The sequence below is a fragment of the Dromaius novaehollandiae genome, chromosome 6 (genome assembly GCF_036370855.1).
Source record: "Dromaius novaehollandiae isolate bDroNov1 chromosome 6, bDroNov1.hap1, whole genome shotgun sequence".
Classification (NCBI taxonomy): Eukaryota; Metazoa; Chordata; class Aves; order Casuariiformes; family Dromaiidae; genus Dromaius; species Dromaius novaehollandiae.
In genome coordinates, this window is record NC_088103.1 from 43,922,634 (window position 1) to 43,944,593 (window position 21,960).

Genomic DNA, 21,960 nt, shown 5'->3' on the forward strand with positions numbered 1-21,960 from the left:
AAGCATCTATGGAATAAGTGAGTATGACTGCTCAAATAAGGCTAACCATTCAAATAAGATAGATGGGCCACCTTCACCCTCATTCGTCCCACCATCGTCATAGTCAGCATTCATTTTCAGGGAATATAAGTGTCAGGCATAATATGGATGATAAATACGGTGACCGCTTGGGACACAAATAGAAAACTGCTATTCATACAGACTACGTAACTCTAAATAAAGCAGTAAATGAATATTGAACAAAGTCCTGAGAGGGAGCTGCTGCTATGCCCAGTCTACAGAGGGGAACATACCTGGTGAAGCTGAAGCACTCAGAGCTGCATGGCAAGCCAGCCTGAGAACCAGGGCTGGAATTAGACTTCTACTTATTTTTACCTCATTTTAATGACTTCACTATGGTTTTAAAACGACACTTCATGAAAGGAACCAGCTCTATGCTAAGAAACGTACAAACCTCAATAAGCAATGTGGCAACTCCTCTGTCCCTCATCACTTCCCCTGAAGTTCACTTATCTGTTATTGCTGGTTTCCATTTTTTCATCTCTCTCATAGCACTATTAATATTTTGCCATCACTTCCTCCACATTTCCAGAATCCACCCACTCCTCCCCAGCTATTCTACCAAAATCCTTATCCAGGTCCTTTCTTTCTTTTTTTTTTTTTTTTTTTTTTTTTAACTTTACCTTTCACTTTCTTGCCTTCCAAACTCCTGGCTCAGGCTTCTCTAGCAGCTGTAAATGCTGGCTCAAAGCATTGTTGTTGCTGAACACTCAAAACACATTCAGCTTTTTTTCAGCTCTCTCTATTTCTCTCTTACTGCCTTCCTAGACCCCTTTTGCATCCAGGTAAGTTCTCTGTCCTCAGTTGCCCAGACCTACACTGTTTAGCCTGTTTCTTATCGCCCATCACCTTTCATTCCCTCTCCTGTCAGCCACATTTCCCTGCTAATACCACTTCAGCTTCATCCATTTATTTTCTTTGTTTATATACTGCTTTGGGCTGAACAACCTTTGCTGAATGTAGCATATTGTCTTTAAATTTCCCTTTAAACCTTCTAGTGTGCCACCACCTCTTTGAAAATTCAGTAGTAATGTTTTTCCACAACAAGGGGTAGGTCTTGTTAGGAAAATCCTTGTCACAGTGAAGTCCACAGCAAAGCTCACTCGGATTTCAGCAGAGGCAGATAGTAACATCCGCCCTATACAGGAGAATTTCAGGTTTACAGATGTCTGCTTGCCATTCCGTGCTGCAGTTCATCCCAGTGTCAGGAGTTTAGGGAAAAAAGGTGAAATTTGTGCAGGATACTTTCAGATAGCTGCAGCTTAAAATTGCATAGAAATGGGCACACTCCAGCCAAATGTGAGTACTACTGGTTTCTCAGCATATTCCAGAGCTGATGTTTAAGGAGGTACACCTCCTCTTGTTCATTTTGGATAGCACCTTCACAGCTGAAAACAATTTACATGAAAAAATAAATTCCACAAGTAAAAAGACAATGACCTTCAGTTTGCTTTGTCATCGTTGCTATTGTTTTCATGGGACAGCACAGTAAAGGCCTGGAAGTGGAGCTGCAACCTTAGATGATATCCCTCACGCATCAGAAATAGCCCAAAATGTTCTGGGGTCTTTCTTCATTAATTCAATGTCATTACTAGAGACTGTTCAAATCTCTGCAAAAGCTTCATCTTTTTACTAGCTCTTAAACTCTGAATTCAGCAGTCTTAGGACAGTTAAAACCTGTAAATGTAAACTTGCAATAAACTGAAATACACCTGTGATATACTTCAAACACAGAAGTTAAATGATAATAAAGCAGATGAAAGACATCGCCAATTTCCCTTTTAACATAGTTGAACAGGTTTACTTCACACGACTGGCTGATTGGCTGGTAGTTAAAGTGCATTAACTTGGATGTGAATGAGGACAGAAATCCAGAGAGACCACTCAGTGTCTGTGACAAGAAAAGGAACGGACGACACTCCCAGGGAACAGTCTTCTGATTAATTATCTGGAGCAGTGCAAGGAGCTGTAGGAGCTAAAGGGCCATAAAAATCTGTTCCAGAAAAGACTAGGCCAGCCCAGGCTGGCCTGTGGTTGGAGGAGATTTTCTACTTTTAATCACCTTTCCCCTTTTCTGCAATAGTAAAGAATTAACTTTTGAACTCATGCCTCAAGCATCTTTCTTCACTAGTTTAGAGTGCACTAGAAAAAAATGAGGAAAACTCTACATATGCAAAGGTCAGTAGACTTGGTCAACTTTAATCTATATAATCTGTATGCATTTATGTAACAGTAGGTAGAAAACCTTTTTCCAGATTCCTCCTTTCGCCTTTTCATCTGCAGCACTGCTCTCCAACCCATTTATACATGCGTTCAAGAACCAGTTACACTTCTGCGAAGAATCCAGCATTGCAGAGTGGAGGGCTTCTTTCTCACTTGTTTCATGTATGCAAATGCTCTTTTTGGTTTCAGTTATGCAAAGCTTCAAGGTACGTAGGAAATAGGCATAGTAAAGGCCATACTGAGTTTCAGACGGAAAAAAGTCCGTTACCTCCAAACGTTATGCACCAATGTGCCACAACATACTCATTTTAACTATGCTTGTCCTTTGGCCAACACACTGTATTTAATCAGCTTTGAGATAATGCTTTACAAGTTTTATGTGACAGCTTCTAAGCAGTGGAACATTTAAAACTTAAATGAATCTTTGCTGTATCTTTAAATGCCATGTGTCAAAATCAGCTGCAGAACAGCATGTAATTGTCTGTAATTGATTATGAAGGGTGTTTTCCTTCACTTATGATTTATGCCATATCCTAAAGCTTAGATCTGTCAGTTCTGGCACTCATGCTGTGAGATTTTAGCAGCCATGCAGTGATTTCCTATAATTGTTAGTCTTTTTGAAGGCTTTGCTATAAAAGTTGATTTGAAGTCATATGCATATATCTATATAAATATAACTAGTAAGTAATGCAATCAGCTGTTGACAGAAAGCCTGATAGAAATTGTCCATTGAGTGACCGTATCTAAAAATATTTAAGGTAAATTCGTTACATAAAACTTAAGATTCCTAATGTAAGTATTAGCATTTAAAACATCCCCCCACACACACACAACTCCATGAGTTTCTTCCAAAACATTTAAACAACAACAAAAAATAGCAAACAGCACTACTAAACAAGTTAACAGTTTCTCTACAGAGAAACCTCAAGGATAGAGCAAGAGACTAAAATATGTATTAAGGTAAGCTCCTTGCAATATATCCTACTACAAATTGCATATTAACCTTTGCATTTCAGGGCCTAATCCTTAAAATAAATAATACTTTCACAGCTCAATAGTATGTGAAATTTTGTTACATTACTTGTTACAGATTACTTTTCTTTTTTTCAGATTCTAGCTGTCATCATCATTTTGAATATAGCTATTCTGCTTGCTGACTTGAAGCCTTCCTTTGAACCAATCAGTCTTTGATCATTACAAATGTGTTCACTATATCTTTACGGAGGATTAGAATCCACAGCCACACTAGATATAAATTAATATGCCTGTATTTAAAATACTATGCATAAAAAATCATTACTCCCTTCTAAGACATGTATATACACACATTGAGGGGTCAAATTTATCTGGTAGATTAGCTGTGATAGCATTTGTGAAATGCTCAGTGATGACAAATATTTGTACTTGACTTTGACTGCACGAGTCACAAGAGATGGGAGTTTCTATTTGCACTAGAGTATCAATATCTTTCTTTCGGCTTGTTCTATCTTTCATTCATTTTTTAAAAGTCAAAAAAAATAAGTTCCATAAAATGCACAACTTACTGACACCTGCCCTTTAACTTTTGGTTCAATGAACCTGTCACGCGAGGCTTGTACTGCAACTGGTGTTGTAATATTCAACCCTGTAAATACCACCACTTCCCACCCTCTTGTGAACTGGTACTTCTGTACAGAACATGGCTCAGACCAACAGAGCACAGCATCTCTCTGCTTTTATATAAAGAAGAACAACTGTTTGCTGGATTTCCCTGTAAGCAGTTTCTATTTCTAAAATCAAGTACCAGATCCCAGTGAGGCTGAGGATTGTAGGGGGAGGGAACAAATCATTCTTGCCTTCATGGTGACCCTTCCTATGAATGTGAAAAGAACTACATTTTGGCAGGAAAAAATGCCTGCATGTGGGGATGATAAAATTCTGTAGTAGCTCAGACTAAATAGTCAGAGTATGAGAATCCAGGCCTGCAAACTAAACCATATGTTACTCAGCAAGACTCTTATCCCACTTAGACAAGATGGCATCACAGTCATGCAAATGCCTCTTTTTGCACCAGTATTATTTTCATATCCAGATCCTTAGGGAACTTGACCTAAGAGCAGAGCGCTTCGAAAACAATACCAAGAATTCCCCAATACATGGTCTCATTTCACTGGAATCCCAGCAAATTAGGCTAAGTGACCCTGGTTCTCTGCCGAGCTCACACAATCTACCTGTCACGAGCATTTCCCCTGCTCATTGTCACTTACCCTCTCTACAGCTCGGCCACTTTTTCTATTCCTCCCCCATGCAGCACAGCACAAAGGTGAAGGAGCATGTTCTACCTTCTGCACCTTTGCGATGAATAGGTAAATAGGGGTTTAGTGACAAATCTCTGCAAGGCTTTGAAAACAATTCTATGGAATACAAATAAACCGAAACACTAAAGCAAGCCTGGTGGCACAATGAAACAAACCAATCTGAATAATCCAGGAACACAAACCCACTAAATAAATTGCCTCCTGGACTTTTTTTTGTCCTCTGGATTTGTCACAATAATTCTGAAATCCAACACGAGCTTTAAAGGTGCACAAACTAGAAAACTGCTACAGCCTTAGAGACCAACAAGGCTACTAATCAAAAATTTAAGAAATCTTCACGAAGAGGTTTTCAGAGACTGCTAGTCTCATCCTGCCTTTGTAATCTAATATAAAAATTGATGAAATGACCAGTATAACCATCAAAACAGAAATACAGATTTCTTTAAAAACTTATAGTAGCTATTTTCCTGAATGAAGACACAACAGCAGAGAGCCCTTGAATGAGAAACTTGTGCTAATAAAAAAGTGCTCAGGAGAATAAGATTAGTGGAATTTTTGCTTGGGGGTTGAAATACGATTCTCGCTTTCATGCATATATTGTTTTTCAAAGAAATATTCCCACTTTTAAAAACAAAATGACATTTTTGCTCAGTAAATCTAGAAAAACAAAACAAAACCGATCAAAACTGATCTGACAAGCATGTCATAAGACAGAGATTTTTCCTTTGTGAAAACAATGGCTTTGGAGAAGTTCCATATTGCATCATTTAATGATAAATAACTAAACTGAGGGCAGCGGTTGGCACTGAAGTCACATGCAGTGAAATAACACCATCCCCTCAAGGAACCATTTCCAACTGACACAATCAAGCTCACACCAAAACCTAGGAATTAGGATAACAAAGATGGTCAGAGGTTTCTTCAGTACTTTTTGTGGCATCAATTCATCTTTGGGTATTATGGTGCTTTTAAATTCAGGCAGAAATCTAATAAATATCTTTTATCTAAGCAGTTAATACATGGATCTCTCTCCCTCTCTTTTTTACTCTTTCTGGTTAAGTATGCAATATTCAAAAAGCCTTCTTTGTCCAGAAGGCTACATACAGAATTGCAGACATAGAGACGTGTAAATTGAGCTGAGGGCTTCTCATAACTCTTTCTTATATACTCAAAGGCAACTCTCCTACCCACTAATGTTCAGGCAAATGAAAACACTGTGTAAAAATACAAAAATCAGAACGTGAGGGGAAAAAAGTCATACAAAATAAGAATTTGCATTTTTTGCTCATAAAATAGACCAAATATTGTTGAGATCTGACAAAGTTCATGCTCTCCACCTCAAGATTTTATAAAAACTGCACCTTAGAGGAAGACGGCTAAAGCACTACTAGAGGGACTTCTCTGTAGCATTTCTAACCAAGAAGAATCAGAAACCTAAAAGAAAAAAGTAATACTGCTTGAAATCCCAAGACCTAGTCCCACCCTAACTCTGTGCAAATGTGCGTCTAACCTTTCAAACCCTCACCTACACTGAAGAACAATTTTTAAGGTATACTTATTACTATGATTGTTATAATATTCTGGACAGGCAGTAAAAACAATCTGCAGAAATTCTGCATAAAGTATTAATGCTGCAGATGGACCTGAACTAAACCCTCAGATCCAAACTCCCCTGACCAAAGTCTGGATTCAGATTCTGCAGATGGTCCCTATTTTTTATAATGAGGTGAACCAAAGCCTCAAATTCAGACTCCCCTGAATCCTGTAGTGTTGGAAATCTGGGTGTGGATTTTGTGGGTTTAGATGTCTATTCTGAAGACCTAGTGCAAGAAAATCAAAACACATTAAACCACAGCTTCAAAAGAAACAAGTCTTTCAGGAGACGATAATATGTGGGAATCTAGGCTGTTTTGGCAAGTGATGGCCTGTGACAAAGCCAAAGGCCTGTTACTTGTTCAACTGGTTTGTTGTTCATCGTATTGCCCTCTCCAGAAACGCTCATTGCCAGCGACAAGCAATTGCAAAATATGCTTCATGCAACATTCTTTTGTGTATTTCAAATCTGACATTTGCTTTTGTTCCTCACTCAAAAACATCAGCATCTTAATCAAACTGTCTGAGATCGGATTTAGTATCTCCCCTATTTTTATTTTATTACAGTCCTTTTCTAGTTTGAGGTGGTTTCTGCATGTTCTACTATGAAATTCCCTCCCCTTGGTCTTCAAAAATTCTTCCTGAAAAATGCATCTTTGTATCTGGTACCTAGTTACTACAGTAATAGTCACCTTAGAAACATTATAAATACATAATTATATACAATTCTATTCCAAAGTCCACTTAAGCCAGTAAAAAAATTTCCATTGACTTCAGTGAGCTGTGGGATCAGGCCCCTAAATACTTCAAATACATTTTTTCCACCTATCTACTGCTAGTACAGAACATATTCCAATTTTACATTTCTCCTCCGACATCCCCGCCCTGATTTTCTTGCCTTAAGACACACTGCAGTGTTACGATGTACTTTCTTCCCATTCCAGTCTCCTAGCAGCTGATTAAATCCAACCATTATTGCAATTTGGTTTATTGCTTATTTAAGCCTCTTTCAAAGCTCTCATCAGAAGGACTTGCTGGCTTAGAGTTTTGGTAAAAGTTTTTTAAACTCTTTATCTACTTTCTGTTACCTGTCTGCGCAGAGGGATTCGCTTAGTCAGCTTATGGACAGCGGGCTGGCTGCTGAAATCGGGCTTCTTGGTGGTGTTCTTCATTCGACACAGGATGACGGTCAGCACCATGCAGGCAATTAAGAAGACCCCTATGCAGTAAATTGCTATTTCCAGGTAGTCTGGAGATGCCGGATATTCTTTTTCTTTTTCAGGAGCTGGATTGTAAGTTTTTAGGAGGGAACAATCAGGCCACAGAGTTAGCACACAGTACAAGCATGTTTCAGTACAGTGCTTGGGACGACATGAAATGATAAAATGATTAAGTAATTCTTGCAGTGCCTTTGTGACATATGGACTACTGCGGATATTTAGGTCATCTTGCAACCTAACAGTAATTCCTCTTTCCAGATCACTGCTTCAATTTTTCAATTTGCCATTGTGTGCATGTGTGTATGTGTGTTTGTGTGTGTACACATACACACATAAACACGTGTCTGCTTGCTTAGGTAAAAATGTACACAAAATAATATTGTCTGTTCAAATATAATTTTAGGGAAAATAAGGACTAAAGTGTTCAAACTAGGTTCAGGTTCATTTTGCTGGTCAAGTCAAACTCCAAATAATTTTCAAAAGCATTGTAATTCTTTTTAACCACATAAAGACACATTTAAAGATAAAATACTAATTAGGTAGCCTAAAAGAATAGTCTCTAAACTCATAAATAGAAGTTTGGGCTTGAATCTGCATTGCTGGTGTATCCAAATTTTCACCGGATCTTGAAATACAGAAGGAAGGCAGGACGGATCAGTCCCTCATTGTGCTGCTAAACTCAGGCTGGGGATTTCAAGAGTGTTCCAAGGATCTGGCCACCCAGCTCTGCTTAACTCACTTCAGTTCATGCTGGGTGCCTAACTCCCTTGAGGTTCTTTGAAGGACCCAGTGTCAGATTAAAAACAAAAATGCAAGTAAAAGCTGAATTGCTAACAATAGATTTTAATGAATCCTCCCTTGTCAGCCATACTGAGACTGCAGATTTTAACATCATCAGTGGTTGCTAGTTTATGAGATTAGATTTTAGTGGGAGTGGTTCTACATAGCTGTTACTCTGATTGAAACCATTTTGAAATTATCTTCAAGACAGTTATATGCGCAAACACTGTCCCTAATCCTTTATCTGGAATTCATCCCCTGGCTAAACAGCATTCCGTAGCAATCAGCGGTCACTCTACAAGCAATGCACATTCAAGCTGAAATTTTCTTGTGACTCATTTTAGGATTAAAAAATATTTCATTCAAGAAAATTGGTTAAAATATGCTGTTCAAGCACTTGAAAAATGCAAATAGTGCTAGCAGAAGCAAGCTCTACACTGGTACTGTCTGCCCGCTTGGTGACAAACCACGCAGGCTTGGTGCTCACAGAAGAGTGAGATGTAATAAAGTTGTCTTGTTCAACACATGTTAATAAAGGGTAAGAAATTATCTGCAGAAAGTGGGAACATTTTAATCACATAACACGAACCTCAGCAATATTCACATGCAGGTTTTGTACCTTTTACTTTGGATTAACAATTAATAAATGGTAAGCACAAGGTGACCCAGCAAACCTCAGGTTATTCACATTCTTCCAAAGGAACTCCCAAGGCAGCTGCATTATAGCCAACAGTTATAAATGAGAAAATTTAACTAGTGTCAGAACCAACTATGGTTACATCTTCTAACAGCCGATAACAATTTTCAGGCAATAAAGCACATTGATGCTTGTTTCTTTTAAGGACAGAAACATCATCAACCACAGTACAGCAGGACATGCTTTGCAGTAAAAGCAAATGACTACTTGTTTTCTTAGAACATGCAATGTTTAAAGATGCATGGAGCCGATTCCCAAGATATGGAATGCACTGCTTCTGTACACAATCATTTGGAATTAAAATTAGAGTTTTCATAACAGATTTGGATGATAGGTAAAAGCGAGTTTAAAAGTGAGCTTCGGCATGATCATGGCCAAATTGGTCCTAAAACTCCCTAAGAAAATTTGAATTTTCTCTTCAGCAAACAGTTTACAATGATTAATGTGCTGACTTCCAGTTATCTCTTTAAGTGCTAAGGAAGTGCACTTCCTTAGCATTTCTGATGAACATTCGACATGATGTAAAAACACTTAAATTAACTACAATAGCCATGCCACTTGTTTCAGTTTTTGATTTAGTTTTTTGTAGCTGCATTCATGAATATATGGCATTTGTTGGCTTGAGACAACGGTTTTTTTTAAAAAAATAATCATTGTAAAAAATGTTGAAGAAGCCAAAAGTTATTTTCTCTGAGACAGAAGCTGTGCTAACCCTGCAGCAATCAACAAGGGAAAAAAGAGGAAAAAACACTGAAAGAGAGCAGTGTATACCTGGCAGAACTGTCAACCATGCAGTGTGAAAGGATATCCCAATAGAATTACCCGCCAAGCATGTATACTCCCCAGCATCCTCAAAAGTTACATTCCGTATATAGAGAACCTCAATTTCTTTGTCCGTGGTGTTAACACCGGCAGCCTAAAAAAAAAAAAAGAGGGAAGCAAGAGAAAAAGCTAGACGTTGAGAGAATCCTTGTGGATAGGGAGATGGAGCCACAGGGCTTTGCACTTTGTAAAGACAGAGGTGTACAGATGCAAAGCTCCTTCCCCATCCACAATCCCTCATCCAAAAGCCGTTTACCAACAGGTCCCAGCTCACCTCAGAAAGTAATCAACACCCTTCACCAGACTTAAACTCACCACCTAAACATGCATGCAATCAAATGACATGGAAAAATTAACCCACAAAGCCTTTTTTCTTCTTTTTTAATACAAGAATGTTGAAAGAAAAACAAAGAGAAAATAAAGTAGGACAGAATGTGGTATCCTTCACATGTAGTTACCTGTTTAAGAGAAAAGAATTTACTACAAAAATATATTCTGAAAGGGTGAAACAAAAGGCAAATTCTGCTCCAAAAGACACAACCTAGTATCTGTCTTAAGCAGTTTACAGTCCTTCCATCATCCACTGAACTACACTTAAATACTCTACATTGTGCGATCTTGCCAAATCTCACAGTTTAATCAGAAATCTGATAATATTTGGTGGCTTGCTTAGAAGCACAGTGGAGAGGGTCACATCGCTTGGAAGGAATCTGAGCTCTTGTTTTAAAAAGATCATTTGTGCCTATCACAGTTGTAGAGAAAAGCCGGACCCCAGGGGTTCAAAAACGAGGAGATGGAAAACATATATTTTTCTAAATCTTAGAATACTAAAAAAAAATATTCTGGAAGTTTTTCTCTGGCCTCCTTCAAGGCTTGCTGAATCTCTGGCTTGACAAGTCATTGTGCAGCAAACCAATCACTGTATCAGTGATTATCCAAACTTTTACAAAATTTAAGAGCCTTTTAGACCTGCAACTTTCCAGCTGTCCCAAGACAGGCACAACAGGGCATGAGCATCAAGTACTCTACGATGGAGATTTAGAGAAATTATTTTAAATGGAGAGAGTTTTATTGCTTTTGTCTCTGTTCCATTCAAAAACACTACTTTGAAACACATGATGAGGGAATAAGCATATTTGTACCAGACTACTCTAAAGCGAGTTTAGTTCGGAGTTGTACTCACATCATTGCTAGTCTTTAGTGCTATTATGGGCTTTTACCCACAGTAATGGGTGCATGCAGTGAGGAAAGACTTCCTCCCTGCATAGTTGCAGGTGATATAGGAAGTTTTAAGTTACTAAATTGACCAGTGGGTACTTATATGAGCATTTCACATATGCAAGTATGTGTGTGTGTGTGTATATATATATGTACATAAATATATATATATATACACACACACACTAATTAGATCTTAATTGTGTTATTCAGTGAATACCCTATATATGAATTGCGAAGTACGCAGAATTAACAACAAAACCTGAACATAAACACATACACAGACACCAAATACAAGAGAGAATAAAGATCAACTTCAGAAACATTGTTTATGCTACACACAGAATATTGTGGGAATTTTTCCATGGCTGCTGGTGTAATACCAGTTGCATCACCAAAGAAGGATTACAAATATACCACAAGGCCAAAGAGTTATCCTACAAGCTGCCTGCAGTCTCCCAAAGCACCATTTTTTCCAGCTTCTACATCCAGCTTTCTTTAAAAAACATTGTTACCTTGTGTACTTGGCAGAACAGAGAGCCAGGCAGACTGGTTGGCCTCCCCTATATAATTGGAGACCTTACAAATATATTCTCCAGCGTCCGCCTCTGTCACATTGTACAGTGTCAGCACTTCAGCATTGGAACTATTTATCCCCGAATGCTAGAATAGACCAATAACATAGGAGAACAATGTAACTGCTGCCCAAAATGGACATCGATCTGTCTATGGTCCCACCACCAACACGTCATAAGAATATGTCTTCCACTTCATGCAAGTATCAGTGTCAAAACATTCAGGGTTTTTCTTTTTCTTTTTTTTTTTTTTATCAGAAGCATCACATGAGAAGGCAGAAAACAGTGGGGAGGGGAAGAAGCATCCGAACTGGTAAACCGACTGTGTGGAACGATATGGTATAGAGCTGGCTGTCCTGACCACCAGCGCCCTGGAGTTTGGCAACACCAACCAACTTGGAAAACTTCACGGTGGAGAATTTCCTTGAATGAGCTTGCTTAGAACGCCTGCCAGTAAGAATAACCTGGTGTAACCAATATACCACATCAAGTTGGTGAAAAATGGACATCTTTGCAGGCGCAGCATCCAGAAAACCCAGTCCTGCCAGCAAGCTTTTGGCAGCAGGTGTTACATTACTGAATGGCCTTTGAAATGAAGAGGCTGAAGAAACGTGACAGAAATGGAGTAGATTCTCCTGGGTACATTTTGGACATGCCCTACCAATACATGTCAATAGTGTCCGTTAAGAGTTTTGGGTTTTGGGTTTTTTTTTTTTTTTTTTTTTGAATAAATCATGTTTGAAACAGTTACAGATACATGATTTCATGGAAGTACAGAATAGCAAAAGGGTGTCTATGAGCTGTACAATTAGCATTTAGACTACCAAATGTTTGCCGGACATATTACTTCATTTGTAACATAAACACTTCCATTTTCAAAAGTCCTGATCTCAAAATTATTGGATTTACAACAAATAAATTCAATGCTGCAAAGAAGCTGTCACCAGCATCAGCATCTGTAAGGTCTCACCTTTAGAACCTGAAGATACGGCAATCCATCTGGTCCATATTTACTACCATTCTTCTCTACATGTTTTATCCACTGAATATGGGGTTGAGCATCACTGTAGACTTTGCAGACAAACTCGACGTCACCCCCAACTACGGCAGAGGCATTTGCTGGGAGACCAGCTTGGAGGATAGGTCTGTGCGGTGATCGCTCTGTTGAGGTGGGGAGGGTGAGCGAGAAGGAGGGAGAGAGAGTGAGAGAGAGAAATAAAGATGCATAAATAAGCTGAGCTGCCAAGAAAACTGTAAGTGAACTCAAGCCAAAAAGCCCTGTAAGCCTGTTGGCTGACTCCTCCGAAATAACACTGCAGCCAAAATGTATAACAAAAACTACAGTTCAAAGGAGACGACTTGAGCACTACACTTGTAATATGAAGAACAGTTATTCGGGGGCAGGAGAGAAAGCCTGCCTAAAAACTTTAAGCATTCTTCGTAGTTTAATCACTTAAGAATTACAGAAAAGATATATTTTTTAAAGGTGTTCATTGTAATAAGTACCTCTGACTTTCAAAATATTCTAATTGGGCTAAATCCCCATGAATTGAAAAGAAAGATTAATCAGTTTTTAAAATGAATTAATAATGTATTAAAATAAACCCAAAGGATTTTCTCATAACTAGCAGCAGAAGCATCAGCACTAAAACTCCTTACACAGGACACACAGCAGACGGCTTTTCAAAATGCTCTGATCATTATTGCTAAGTTAGCTGTTCTCTACTGTTACCTAGCCACAGCAACAGAAATACTAGTTTGTTCTTATTCTAAGCACGATGCAAGGAAACACTGAGTTCTCTGAAAAACCACAGAATATTTAACGTGACCTGATTAGGCTTTTTAGTCTGTAGACTTGACTAAGTATTTATTAAATGTTATTGCTCAAGCTTATGACACTGAACATACTGAGTGTATCCTGTGTCATCCGGGTATCCAGAGAGCCACTACAGTCAGTGCTCCCAGCCCAGTTTCGTGGATGTGATAAACACAGTCTTTGGGCAAAATATCAGCTGTGTGTGCTGAAATCGATGGGACCCTTGCCCTCAGCTATGACAACGCTGCAGCTTTATACCACACTCACAGAGCCTGATCTAAAAGCTGCTAAAATCTTACGGATGGTAAGCAGAGCATGATCTCAGCTACCAGGCTGCCAGGGCCTCCAACAGCCAGTTTTTTGCCGAACAACAAAAGTGGGCAAAGCATAAATACCTTTCACCCAAACATCACATAAGAGAAAGTCCTCAAAATGACAACCCAAGTAACCAAAGCCTCTTCTCATTATCCACTGAGCAGGATGGACAATGTCACCGGCCCCAAAAGCCTTCAGAGAGCTGCCGCTTTCTTAATCTATCTGGGAACTCACCACCTCCTTCACAAAAACTTAACTCTGCCCTTCCCCTACAGAGGAACAACAGCTTTTCTGAAGGACATGTGCATATCAGAAACAGCCTTGTTGCTTGGATGCTCCCACATATGTCTCAGATGATAAGAACTTAAAGTTAATGCTAAGGAAAAGGTCCATTGCTCATTCCCTGCCAGAGCTGTCCATTCTCCTCTGCTCCAAGAATTCTTTCAAAGGTAAGTAAAAAACAGTGGACCTAAATATTTATTATTAGAGGCTGTATACTGTAAAAGCTTGGACATTATGAGCTAAATCAAGTGAATTTCAAATCAAGTGCTCCTTCTTAAACATACTAGTTTCCAATAAACCGTTTCACAAGCAAACATTGCGAGTGTAATAGCAAATAATGATGCCCATGGAACAATGGGATCTTTCATACAGTCCAATATATTTGGCATGCGGCAAACATCTACTGGGAATTTATTCACTGAGGCAACGCTGGCAGCATACTACAAAGCAGCAGTCTTATTTTACTTGTGGCAAAAGTGCATTCGTGTAGCAGTTATTAAATTATTCCATGGCTATGTATGTCCTTTTCAAAGATCTAGGAACAGTTTAATATTTTTTAATTTTTAAATTACAGTAGAACATCTAAATTACTACTTTATAGTTCTGGAGAGAATTTTTAAAGTTTCTCACCTTATACTAAATAAGCTCTAATTTCATCTTTCACTCCTTCATTTGGGTACAAAAACAGCAAGCAAAATCTCTCTTTAATAGAAACCTTACACCATCTTCCAAAACTTATTACAGCTGCCTTCAGTATAAAATGAAACCTTAGAGAATGTTATTTAAAATGTTTTTTAGAAGTCAGTAGGCCTCATGTTTCATTTCTCCACATCAGGGTTTGATTTCCTTTGTGACCTTACTCTCTGCCCTTAAACAAACCAGAGAATGAGGCCTGAAACATCTTGGAAAAGTTCCTACTATGCCAGCATCGACACACAAAATGTGTTTAGTTTATCCAAATAGCCATCAGTGATTTAATCTTTTATTGATGACTGTCAAACCTTTCCTCTACCAAAAAAGAAAAGGCCAAGTAAAGAAGTAAAAACAAAGTTCTTTCACTCTTGGCCCCAACTTCCTTAAAGAATTAAATAAAGTGTGTGTGTGTGTGTGTGTGTGCGCGCACATGCGCGCGTATGTGTATACAAATTTAGAAAAAATATAAATATAAATATATAAGTAAAATAATCATGAAATTTCTTCTCTAAGGGTCAATGTGTTAAAAACAAACATTAGTTACCCTCCGATATATGGAGAAATGATCAGTATTCATTCAACTCTTCCACTTCAGCAGAAGGGAGTACTTCTGGGCCCATACAGGCAAACAACACAGAAGCAGAACATCCCATCCTGATGCAAATTCAGCGGGGCTTCATGACAAACCTGCAGTCCCAGTGCCACAGGAAATAAATTCAATATTGGGGAAAATAACAAAGTATGGAGAAACTTGCCCTAATTAAAAATGACCAAGAAGTATAGTTCAGTACAATATTATTCCTTGGAAACAGTCATTTCAAGATGTTCTCCTGTCTTTGCTATTTCTCTGCAAACTACACATATTTAAGGACTTTGCTTAAGTATAGGTGCTTTCACAAACTGTGTCCATAAATCCCACATCAATATTAATGTTTAAATGACAAGCCTTACACTTGTAAGCAGCTATCATCACTCAAACAACCAGCTCCACAAACATTAATTGGAAATTATGTTTTCTTTTTTTACGAAAGACTGGCAAAGAAGTCAGAGCTGTTTTCAAAAAATCTTAAAAGTTGGTGAAATTAACTTCACTATGAACAGCCTTTCTGAAAAGCACTTAAGAATACGCATTTGCCTTGTATAACTTAACGATTATAATCAGGACCATCACTAAACTATAGTGACCATGTATGTCTTTAGTTATTTCACTCAGACAGCACTGTTTTGATAGGAAACAACTTGGGAACCAAGCTTGTAACTCTGCAGCCCTACTGATTTCAATATTGCCCTTCACTGATTCACACCGAGCTGAATCAGACCCCTGAGAAATAAAGCTTTGCTAACTGACCACTGAAATTTTACAGTGTTCCACTCTTACTACTAACACAACATGTTTTCAAAAACAAGGCAGCAGTATGTGCTATAATATAGAAATACAGAAAATCGCCCCATAGATAAGACATCATAATGTCTTCAAGCCTACTAATGCTATATCATACAAGACCATAAAAAGTAGGAGGTACTAATTTTATTCCCATAAATATTAGTTACTTAGTGAACTAAACACAGATCTGAAAGATATTTCATAGATATGCCCTGATTTCTTAAACAAAGACTTTTTTAGTTTAACTGATACTTAATGGATTTTAAAAAGGGAAGCATATTTTCTCTATATTAATTTGAAAGTAGTTGAGTCAAAATCAATAAATATGTATAAATCTCAGTATATTACATTTCATTTTTATTCTAGTTCTTCCCAATGTCTATCTTTATAATATTATATAGTAAGAAAACATGCTTGATGCTCTGTATGCTGGTAGAGCTGGATCCTGCCTTGAAGGGCAGGCACCAGCCTGCTCTCTCATCCGATTCGCAGCTTAGATACAACCAAGAACACCTCCTTTTGAAGGGTCAATTATCTACAAAAGGCAGAGCCACAGTGATTGCTCATGTGAGGAACATCACATTCAAGGCTACAAATACCTAAACTATACATCATTATAAAGATTTTCAGGGCTTGAGTTCCCCCCAAATTTCTGCTCGCCTACCTACAGACAAACAGACTCACTATTTGAAAAGAAGACCGATAAACAGAAATGGCAAGTGCCTTAGAAGAACCTGCCATTTAAGCTGTTCATGTTAAATCCTTGGGACAGAATCCCTTCCTCTAAGAAGGAAATTGCAAAGAATTCAAGAAAGCTGGAAAATTCCAGGGGCCTGATCTCACCAAGTTTCCTAAAAACTGGCACCATGGTGGGAGTTGCCCAGGAATCTCCCAGCCCCACAGAACATCTGGAGATGGGTGAGAGCTCATCCTGCCACAGATGATGGAGGGATAAGTGAACAGACGAATGATCCTGGAGATGACTGTGCTGGAGCTTGCGCATTTCACAAGGAGATACTGAGAACTGGCTCTTTAGGAAGTTTAAGCCCCTGGACAGGTAGTTCCTACAGAAGGGCCTCATCTCTCAGATGTTTAGCTTTACTTGGAGTGCAATGTTCCTCCAATTCTTTTTTCTGCAGCCAGCACAAGCGGACATCAGAGAGCAGAGAGACAGGTATGTCACAATGCCAATGCATGAGATGAGGATGCAGGGGTAGGGAGGCATGGGGTAGCTGTCAAAAAGCAGATTTCACAGTCAACAAATAAGACCAGAAGATTTGATCACACCCCTCTCGTGCCAGGGTAGCGGGAGGGAGCAGTGGGAGTAAAAGTAGGGAACAGATGCTGCTTGCCGAGCATGCCTGCTGAAGGAGGATGTAGGAGGACAGGATTTGCTGCTGCCAGAGGCCAAAGTAGAGCGTATTGTGACTGAAAAAGTGCCACTGCTGCTACTGGAGTACATTGGCAGGGAGAGGAAACAATAACCCCGGAAGGGGTGAACTCTGGGGCCTATCCAAGGCCAAGTCTCCTTAGCAACCTGGCTGTGCCAAGGACTGAGAAGAGCTCTGGTAATTGTCTATCCAAACCTCCTTGTCACCCTAGGACAGACAGTTCAGGACCTTTCATGAGAGCTAAAAGCCAGAACCAAAGCCCATTGAAGTCAGGAGAAAAACTCACATGGAATTCAATGGGCTTTGGATAAGGCATTTTAATTCATTTCAAAAAAAATGAAAACTAATCTTATTTTCTCCTTTTGAATGTGCTTGTTTCCTCTCCTTGCAAATGTATGACTCAAGTGCAGGCTAGGAAATAAAAGCTGAATAGCGAATGTAAGACCAAACATGAGTTCTGGGGACAACGGACAGATCCTCAACTAAAAGAAAGAAAAGAGAAGAAGAAGAAATCAGGAAATCTAATTCTTTTCCACAATTTTAATTATCCAGACACATTTATCAGAATCTTAAATACTAGTTTTTAAATGTTACTGATTCCTAAGGAGTCACCTCAACAGCTGCCACTGTGAAGCTACAGAGGCCTCTCTCAAATTATGCCTTTAAGTGAGGCATCAGTAACCATTCTAGGTCTATAGCCCTTGACAGAAATTCTTTATATTCAGTCATCACTGAATATAAAATTAAGCAGTTCCAGCTGTCTCTCTGCTTAACAGAAAACATGATCTTGCCATGCCCTCGTCTTCACTTGTCCTGGTTGTCACAGCAAGTTCAGCTCCATTTGCTTATTTTGCTTGACTCTGACTGAACTCTGGAAGTCTTTCTGCCTCAGGTACCTTGTCAGTGGCATTCTGGACTCTGTCTGCAGAAACACTGCTCGTTCTCAATTGCCTTCCTTCTGGATCATGCAACATCTGTTGTTTTGGAAAACTGCAAATTATCTTTTAAATTATGGGTCTCTCAAAAGTATCCTAGAGTTTTTTGAGGCAGACTGTAATTACTGCTCTTGAGTGCCTTAGCATCCCAAACTTGTAAGACTGGCCCTTCAGCCTTATATCAATCAGTCTTTTCTGTCATACATTTGGACTGAAATATTTGTCTCCCATGTTTCAGCTTCACCCAGGATGCAGCACTTGTCCAATGTTTCTGCTGCCCAGAGTACCTAACGTCAGGTCCCAGAAGGCAAGAGAGGTCAAGGAGCCGCGCTGCAGCTGGAGGAACATGTTGCAAGAAGACTCCTTCCCTGAATAAGCTGAGCATGTCTTCTCCCACCAAATGAGGCGGCACATCCAGAGGTTCCTTCAGCAGGTGACTTAACAGACAGAGACACATCCACCTGATTCATCTTCCACATCACCAGCTGCCCCAGAACACAATCCTTGCAGACTGGGAAGCGAGTAGTGTGAGCAATCTGTGGGACACACAAGCCCCCTCCTTGTGCTCTCTTCCGAACTATATCCAAAGCATTATGAAAACCGCTCCAAAGGAAAACGTAGTTATATGCTAACTTGTCAGGTGACTGAACCACTGCCTGGTGTTGACAGAAAGGTGAAACTTCCCAGGTATAGCTCAAAATTCTCACAGGGCCAATGCACCCTATGCCACCTCAAAGCTGAGATACCTGTTTATTCTCAGAAGTGGCATGTGGTGAGGGAGCTCAGAATTAGCCAAATGACACTACTAATGAACATTCCAGTCAAAGTCTTAAGAACAACCCTCTCTGCCTGTGCAAGTCACTCAGCCTACACCCATTCAACTTTTGGCATCCCCGTTGAGACTGTACACATACGTACTATTATTGCTGGCTCTGATGATGGGTTTTGGTGGTGTGGAAACCTACTGCTGGGTGAAGGCATTTACTAATGTCACTGGGCTAACCACAGGGTATCCGTTTCTGGTCACTACCTGTTTGGGCTAAATATAAACCAGTAAAAGAAGGATTAAATGTTCTTTATTAATCTTGTGTCATTCAGTTCTCCAAATGTTGGTGAAGACCTTCCATGTTTCTATCCTGATCTAGCTGACAGTAAAGGAAATAGCTTGCAAGAACAGGAGACACGGGGGGTCACTGCCCTCCATAAAAGATCCCACCTACACAAGCTGCAAATCTGGCCTAGCTTTATGAACACTCAGGGGCTGGATTAATGATTTCTCTCTAAATTAGAGAGCTGGAGAGTTCCAGCAGCAGCCAGGGCATAATGAATTGCAACTCAGATTTCTCTATAAATGCAGCATTATTCAAACTCATATAAAACATCTGATTCGAAACTGCACTTGTTTTCCATACCCCTAGGTGGAGTGACATAGGAGGGGTCTAACCAAACAGATGTCAGAGTCCCCACAGGAATTTCCTCCTTCAAGGTAACTTACTACGCACAGGCCAAGCTAAACCTTCACTTCCTTACTCCAGAAATAAGCAATTGCTTATGGGGGCCAGCGGTCTATGAAATGCCAGAAGGAAAATACTGCTAACTCCACTGTTTGCTCAGTGATGTGGAGGAGTAAGGTTGAGTGCTGGCTGCTTTTTCAGAAGACCAGAAACAACTGAGCAGGTGTAGGCAAAATGCCTCTATTAATTAATGTCATACACTATATGTGAGCCAGGAACTGAGTAGCTTCTACCAGCTGCATGTCAGTTTGGTTTCTCTTCCGCTTAACATGTAGCACTGCATGTTGTTTATAGCCAGTTCAGAAGTGCTGCTGAACTGTCATGTTCCATTTATATATACATACATATAGACCCCTCAAATCATCATTTCCTAGGTAATTTATACAGGCCAAGGTATCATCTATGGTAAGCTAGGGACAATGCTCTCTTCCAAAACTCTCTGTAAAATCAGAAGGTGTTTTAAGGCTACAAGGAATAACAGGTCACTGTTATTAAACATTAAGTGTTATTAAACATTAAGACCACCCGTGCAAGCCCCTGCAGACTTGATAAACAACAGAAGCCTTTTAGACAGACTAGTGGAACAGCTTATGGATCAGACCAACATTACCAGTGCTGATGAAATCATTCCTTACGAACTTTGGCATCTTTTATCAATAGATATCAGCCCATGAATGTTTGTACCATTCAACATTCCCCTACAGCAGGAGACTCTGCATACATTTCCTACTGGCCCAACACTACTCTAAGGGGTAATCTCGATGGCCCAAGCACTAAGTGGTATCACAGCAGTTGGAGCTCTTCGCCCTCACGAACCCTCTAACGAAACTGGTGAGGCCCAAAGCAGTGCAGAGATCTATCCATCCATATATGAGAGAGAGGGTTAACCTCCATAACTGCTTTCTAATCTCTCTTTGTCCTCAAATTTAGGGGCTCTTTATATAAACTTCAGATATTTCCTTCTGCTGCTGTGTCACTGCTAATTACGAGGCCCAAAAGTCCAGCTGAGTGCTTTGGTTCACACTAGTGTAGCGGACCCATATCAACATACAGCACAAAGTATGGCGCCAGGGAACCAGGCTCCATATTCCTTCCTGTCACTGAATACCACTTTCTTATAAAATTAAACATTTTAACACTGATTATTTAACAATTTTAGTTCTAAAAGTTAAAATATTGTGATAGAAACCAGAAGCAGGCAGCACTGTACCTATAGCAAAGCATTTACACCATCTAACTTCCTTGTGCTACCTAAACCCTCCTTACCAAGGTCAGTTTAGTAAAAGACAGTGACTATTTAAATCTTTACTGAAACAAATTATATGTATGCAAACTCTTTGTCCTTGGCTTCATCACCTTCACCTCAGATTTCAGGTAATGGCACTGTTCTCCAGCAGACAAAGCCCCACTGATGTTATCCCATCTGTCTCTTTGGATAGCTCTACAGTACAGTTTTAGCTTGTTTCCCTATGTGCATTTTCGCTAAAACACATGTTCACATACCAGCTTTGTAACATAAGTTCATCTGCACACTTCTATCCCATATGGCAGGAAGATGGGGTCTGGGAATAGCCCAAACTATGCCATCCCAGGAACCTGAAGGTTTTACAGGCGGCACAAGGCAGAGGCCACAACCTGATGAACTTTCAAAAAGGGATAAGAACTTAAAGCATTTCTCAGGACTTCAATCTAATAATTCAGTAGCTCCCCTGCCAGCCAGGGAAAAGAAATCTGTAGCAGGACTGACAAGTTTGGCTTGACACAAACCTGTTGATGTCAATGAAAACAGTAGAAAACCACATCAGAACTAGTTAAAAGCTATCCTTTCAAATCACACGTATATCAGAGGGTTAAAAGTAATAGAGGAATGTCCAGTAAGTCAAGAACTAAGGCATGCAGCGTGAATGTTCTTGTTTTAAAATGTGAAACTGTGTACAAGGCTTTAATACCAGCCTGTCCTTAATGCAAAGCCCTATTGTGAGGCTGCCATCATGTGTGTTTCACCAGCCTCATAAAGCAAAAAGTGTCATAGCAGAGAGATTCTTACCATACTAATCTTGCATTATCCCTCAGACAGTGCATGTATAAGCAAAAGCTTTACACATGTCTGAACAAAGGGGAAAAAGGCCTTATTTTGGTGTGAAA

At 39.5% G+C, this 21,960-nt stretch overlaps 1 protein-coding gene across 9 annotated transcripts in view; it reads right to left on the minus strand.

Moving 5' to 3' along the window:
- FGFR2 (fibroblast growth factor receptor 2) overlaps positions 1 to 21,960 on the minus strand; it is an 88,383-nt gene that overhangs the window by 20,750 nt on the left and 45,673 nt on the right. For 6 of the 9 annotated variants that reach the window (XM_064514323.1, XM_064514321.1, XM_064514318.1 and 3 more), the window contains 3 exons: positions 12,456 to 12,646; positions 11,426 to 11,573; positions 7,262 to 7,458 (listed from right to left, as the gene is read on the minus strand). In XM_064514323.1, coding sequence (XP_064370393.1) covers positions 7,262 to 7,458; positions 11,426 to 11,573; positions 12,456 to 12,646 — 536 coding nt within the window. Of the gene's footprint in view, positions 1 to 7,261; positions 7,459 to 9,641; positions 9,787 to 11,425; positions 11,574 to 12,455; positions 12,647 to 21,960 lie in introns of all 9 variants that reach the window. The other 3 variants (XM_064514324.1, XM_064514322.1, XM_064514319.1) reach the window with 1 other exon arrangement.